The following is a 6,444-nucleotide window of genomic DNA, read 5'->3' on the forward strand; positions in this document are numbered from 1 at the left end:
AACACGTTTCAATGTGATCTTATGTGAAGTTAATGTGATAACGTGACAACATGGAAAGCAACATGTGACTACATGAAACTACACGTGAAAACAGGCGGTGGTCCAAAAACTCGATTTCACATTAAATTTAATGTGAAATCATTTGGTTTTTCTGTAAGGTACCCTTACAGGGTAGGTTCAGTGGCGGTCCGTGGATAGCAAAGCTGGCCAAGTGACACCTGATACCTCACTTTCAGCACTATCACTATCACTCTCCCACAATCAATGTTTAACAAGCTGCTGGCTTTGGGTTCCAACGTTCCAAACACTAATTGGATTCGGGTTGCAATACCAATGGATTACTATCTAAAGTTGTATGACTAGTTTTGTACTAAGTAGGGGTTGAAAGAGAGCACAAGCCTAAGTGTTCAAAATCAACACTAGTAGAAATAGTATGCTATTAATAATTAAGGCTCAGCTAATACGGACAAGGTCTAGATTCTAAACCACTTGGCAACGTCCATGTCTCAGCAGCTTAGCCTACGCATTTCTGTGGCCCAACTATTATCATATGTAACAAAAAGACTTGTCTATGCATAAGCTAACATGTTTTCAGCACTACTTTAAATGACCATTTAGAATAGAGGTAAAAACTCCCACCGAAGCTTTCATAATGGACGTTTCCTGCTCAACAACTTTAAACATGAGCAGAGTTCTTTGAAGATAGGAGGACTTCGAGGCCTGGGTGGGTTTTTATACACCATGACAAAATACTGCTAAAGGCATAACGCCAACATAAGTTATGTTAATATCGCTTGCTACTGTACATTTGTCAGGAATTTCCCAACTGTATTCAGGTGTAGTATATGTATTTGAATAACATTGGTACACCCACTGAAGTTACGACCCTCATTCACTGAAACCAAATACCAGAGATAAGCATGGTATTCTGTGTGGTTGGACTAAATAATGCCTATCATGTACAGGTATTCACTAGAAAGAACTGTTGTGTTCTTTCTAGTGAAAGAACAATGTGTTTTTTCCATGTAGGCCTACTCTTAACAAAACAAAAACACAAAAACGTTAACCCTCATCGTTATAGGTTTTAATTTGTCAAATATATTTACAATAGTCCATCCTCCTTCTGAACTTAAGTGGCAAAAAAGCCCTAAGCTATATTTTTCCTAATCCACTATCAAGCGAGTACCTACAATTTCATAAGACTGTAATGTTGTTACACAATCAAATGAATAAAGTCCTGTGCTCTGTACCAGTCAGATCACACATAAACGTCACATTGCTACTGTGCAACAGACCTCACACACATTGAAAAACACTCATGTTCTTTGCTACCTACTGTGCTAACAAACTAGGAAGGCGCACATACTCTATACCATTCACATACTTTGGTTTTTACTACTAATAAAAAACAATATGCAGTATCTCTAATGGTTGTACATTGAAAGCCTGTCAATCATAAGTGTAATTAATAAATCTTCTCTGCACTTACTAAAATCCACTCATATTTGATTATAGTGCATTTTGTGGATATGAAAATGCTCCACGAAGTTCTTTTCTCCCTTTCGTTGCCAAAATTTCTGTCGGAGGTTATCTAAAGCTGTGTGAAAGACTCTGGAAATTCATTTCAAACGAACATTTCATCTCAATTATCACAACCTCTCTTCACTCGGAGTAAACTGTGACTGTGAGTTCTGAACACAACACTTTGTGCTGCGTAGTTCTCAGTTCCCGTTTCCCCTTTCTAAAGACGCGTGTTGTAGTTGTTGCCATGTTGCCATGATGACTCTGCTCAAAGAGTGGAAATACATGCTATGTGGCAAACTCCCGGTATCTATCTGTACTCGGTACCTTATTAAAACACAAACATTACAACATTTCATAACCCATTTATAGCCTTTGTATCAACTGAAGGGATAGTTTGAGATTTTGTCAATCAAGCCCTATTTTCTACTTACCCAGAGTCAGATGAAGTCATGGATACAATTTTTATGTCTCTACATGCAGTTTGAAGGAAGTATTTAAGCCCATACCCATGCACTACAATCTAGTATGGTTGAATATACAATACTTAGAACAGGGATCATCAACTAAACTCAGCCGCGGGCCAATTTGTTCTTGAGCGGATGGTCCGGGGGCCGGAACATAATTACTAATAATTTGTAGACTGCAAATTGACCGCAAGAAGCCCAAACAGATATGTTTGACTAAAACATAATAATTTCACGTGTCTCTCAACTATGCGTGGGAATACTTGGCAACAGATTTCTTAAATTGAAATCACTTGGAGCTGATTTCCTGGTGTTTCTACAGTCTTTTATGTCCTACAATGAAAATCTCAGAAAACTTGAGGGGACAAATAAAACCACCCAAGGGCCAGTTGGAGAACCCTGACTTAAGAGTATGCCATATGTATGCACAAATGTTTTCCATCAACATGAATCGCCTAACCTGCTTTTCATCTTCTGCCCTAAGGGTCCCAACTGAAATGTAAATACAACAGATTCACAAAGCTGGAATTAGCTTTTGGGGCCTGAGCATGTCTACTCTGCACTGTAGATTACAGACTGCAATGTGAACAGAAGTTTACTCTGGTTCAAATCAGAGAAAGGCAATCTAAATATGGAAATGATCAGATAAAATAAGTGTTGCTTAAACTTTCCAAACTCAGACTGAGTGGTCAGGGGGGCTAAATATAAACCCTGTGGTCCCTCCTGTCTGACCACTGCAACAGTCAGAGCAACTCCCTAGCTAACCCTTTCTCTAGCAGTCTGTCCTCTCTTATGAGAGAAAGAGAGGATGAGCCTTGATGCTAAAGAAATGTAGAGTTATAAATTCTAGAGGGCATCATAACTGAGTGACATAACTTCCAAAATGTCTCCCTGGGTGCAAAATGTCTGAGTCTCACTTTTCTCAGGATCAAACTGCTCAGAGGTTTCTCCTCTCCACATTGTAACTCAATCTCAATACATCTCATACTACTGTATGTCCTCAAAGGCGTCACTTGCAGTGTTCTCTGTGAATTCAATAAAACGGAAATAAAGGGAACCACAAATAAACACTACAGCACAGCTTCAATAGGACCACATAGGAGCTCGGACCCAGCCGAGCCCTGTAAGTCAATTCTGTGTTGTTTATCGCCCATAGGTTTCATTTAGCAGAGTGCTCAATAGCCCTGTGAGCCAGAGAGGGGCCATGGATCCCTATGGGCTGGGGGCCAATGCGGCGGGGCCTGATACTCTGTGTTTACAGTCCACAGGGAGATGGCGGAATGGCGGTGTCCTCTTCCGCCCCATCAGTACTTGTTAATGCCAAAGATCCGAACTCCGTGAAGCTGGGGGAGCTTGGGAATGAGCACGGTCATCAAGGAGACCGTGTTGACCACAAAGTGGGCCCGGTCATACTTGGTGTAGAAGCTGGTGAGGATGTAGCTAGGGGGAGAGGGAAAAAGTATGAGGAAGAGAAAGAAAGGGTAGGTCAAAGAAAGACTGGACCTGGGTGAAGGAGGTCATTTAAAAAGTTATTGTCTGGACAACTACAGGTATCTGTTTTTTTGGTCGACAGTTACGTCTTTCCAATTCACAATGCCCCATGTGAACATGTCAACTGTGGCGGAGGACTTTTGAAGATCAAAGTGACAAGGACTAAAATAAAAATGTAATGTAAAATGTAAGAGGACGTATCTGCAAATAGATCCATCATGGTTCATAGACCAAGCATTAGTGAGAAACCATCTGTCAGCAGTGTCTCTAAATAGAGCCTTCCGCTGACAGCAGGCACCACAGCAGCCCAGACTCCCCACTGCCCAAAGACTGGCTGGACGAGGCTGCTGAATTCATTAACAAGGACAGCGAGAGAAAAAAAACTGTACTTAAAAAAATAGGCTAATGCCTCACTTCACAGTCCTATCACTACTAAAATACCATTGCAACACGTTGCATTAAATTATACTTTATAAAGGACTATAAGTAGTAAACAGACTATTATTTTATAAATAGTCTATAAAGCATAAGGTAGTGTCGATGTCCTTACAGGACGATAGGAGTGATGGTGAGGAACTTGCGTGAGGCAGTGAACTGTACACCATAGTCCATCTGCTCCCAGTATGTGTAGAAGCGAGCCTTGCTCTGGTCCGGAGTTTCAAACGGGGTTCCTTTCACCAAGTGTAACAACAGGTACATGCACTGCAACACACACACACCACAGAATAGTCAGTCAGGAAAGCTGTTATATAAAACATTGTACGGGCAAAAGAGATACTGTGAAATTGTCAGTAGCCTAGAACCGCAAATTGATTTAGTTTGGAAAAGGATGTGGAAGCTGATCTGTTCTGTGCCTTTTTATAGCAATGAAAATGCCACAAAAAGAGACAAACGTTCCAGACTGCCCCATGGATTATTGCTTTTATTCACTTTCGCTCAGCACACTCCTAGTGACAGTGCAGACTGCAGAGTAGTTTGCTTATGGAGAATACCATTGTGTGCAATAACAGTGACTGGACTTTCCACCTACAGTACTTATGTTATACAGTGGGTGAGATGCACTGGTGCCCCTAGACATAGCCTACTAAGGTGCCTACTACCCACCAGGTTGTGTATGAGGTTGGTGAGGGTCCAGACCACGGGCACACTGGCGAAGGGGATGCTGAGCAGGATGACATGCAGCAGGCCGATGCCCAGGAGGTAGGAGAGCCAGATGCCCCGGCTGTTCATTACCCGCGTGTTGGGGTTCACCTCGCTGTGTGCCGTGCCCACGTTCATTATGTCACGTTACCACGCTCCTCGTCTGCTTGGGGTCAACGCTGAGTGGTGGGAACAGAAGGGTGTGTGTAATTCCTTAGGTATGCCAGCAATTACGAATGATGCAAGCAATGCGACTAAGCTACAGCTTGACTATTCCATCCATGCACTGTTCATTATTAGACCCTATTGGGAGGGGGTGGAGTCCCTAGATAGGCTAAATTTAGTTGGAATGTGGTGCTGAACTAGGTTTTGTGCAACTTTGAGGAGGGGGAGTCTTGCAGAAAGTAGATTAGTTTTGGTCACACAGTATACAAAATTGGATACTCTTTAAGCACCAAAAATAGTAATTAAATAGCTATGAGAATTACAACATAGTCATGACCCAGCATGTAGTGCAGGCTGATTCAACTCACATTCTTTCAGTTCTTCCAGAACTTTCCATTATTCAATTGAAATATGACATTATGATCTACGATATTGCATCATGCACTAGAACTACTGTATTTCAATATCAATAATAAGTAAATAAAGTAGCCAAATCAAACAAGATAATACTTACAGGAGAAAATGGCTTCAATCGCACTTTTAGCTTCAGTCCGTTATAGCGCTGTTTTCCTCTTATTTGCTATCGCCTTCTCTGGTTAGGTAATTGGCGTCAATAGGTCAGACTGCTATATCGTTTCGATTAGTCATTCATTTAAATACCTTCTTATTGCTTTCGAATGCAATATTATTCAAGTAGCCTTCAGTTTATAGCCCGACATTCCGGCTAAACAGTTCCACTACCACTCCTAGCCAGCAATTCATGTAGAACGTCATCATTTTCAGAGCTCCAAATTTGGATGTTGTTTTATTTTTTTTATCGCACTTAGCACTGATTGGTGTCTTTACATCACATGGGTAAAATTGACCAATTCAAATGGAATGCGTTGAAAAGTTGGGGAAACGCCCCCCTGCAACGTCACAGGAACAGGAGGGCGAGGGCACTTTTCATGGGTGCTGAACGGCACATTTTGAAAATAAGTGTTACATTTCAAGCACTATAAATTACTATTATCAGTAGGTCAACCTTTGATATCAAAACGAATGGTAGAGCTTGATTTTTACTGTACAAAAATCATCAAGTATTCACTGATAAATTACATAGTAAATGGTCATTACACAGTAATAACCATTTCATATATTATTTGTTTCTTAGGAATTAATCAAATACAGCACCACAGGCACCATTTGCTTCTGCATCTGCATTGCTAGCTCTTTGGGCTTCTGAGTATCTGTATAACACTTTGTGACACCTACTGATCAGAAAAATGGCGCCGACAGAGAGGGCTGCCTCGCTTCTAGTCCTTAGGAAACTCTGCTGTATTTTTTTATTTTTTATGAATTATATCTTACATTGTTAGCCCAGAAAATCTTAAGGGTTATTACATACAGTCAGGATTTTTTTTACAAGCATTTCGCTACACCACAAGCATTTTGTTACACTCACAATCACATGAAAGGGGGATACATAGTCAGTTGTGCAACTGAATGCATTCAACTGAAATGTGTCTTCCGCATTTAAACCAACCCCTCTGAATCAGAGAGGTGTGGGGGGCTGCCTTAATTAACATCTTCGGCGCCCGGGGAACAGTGGATTAACTGCTTTGCTGAGGGGCAGAACGACAGATATTTACCTCTGCTAACCATGTGTATGTGACCAATA

The 6,444-nt window shown here is 41.1% G+C and overlaps 1 protein-coding gene across 1 annotated transcript; it reads right to left on the bottom strand.

Annotated features, from left to right (window-relative positions):
• Window positions 1-1,069: 1,069 nt before the first annotated feature.
• Window positions 1,070-5,575, bottom strand: LOC129843249 (ORM1-like protein 3). The gene is made up of 4 exons (XM_055911892.1): window positions 5,299-5,575; window positions 4,584-4,798; window positions 4,030-4,181; window positions 1,070-3,428 (listed from the first exon to the last, which is right to left on the bottom strand). Exons 2-4 carry the CDS (start codon window positions 4,755-4,757, stop codon window positions 3,293-3,295), a joined length of 462 nt encoding a protein of 153 aa, XP_055767867.1. The 5' UTR covers window positions 4,758-4,798; window positions 5,299-5,575; the 3' UTR covers window positions 1,070-3,292.
• Window positions 5,576-6,444: the final 869 nt, after the last annotated feature.

This window comes from Salvelinus fontinalis, chromosome 1, assembly GCF_029448725.1.
Source record: "Salvelinus fontinalis isolate EN_2023a chromosome 1, ASM2944872v1, whole genome shotgun sequence".
NCBI classification, from domain to species: domain Eukaryota; kingdom Metazoa; phylum Chordata; class Actinopteri; order Salmoniformes; family Salmonidae; genus Salvelinus; species Salvelinus fontinalis.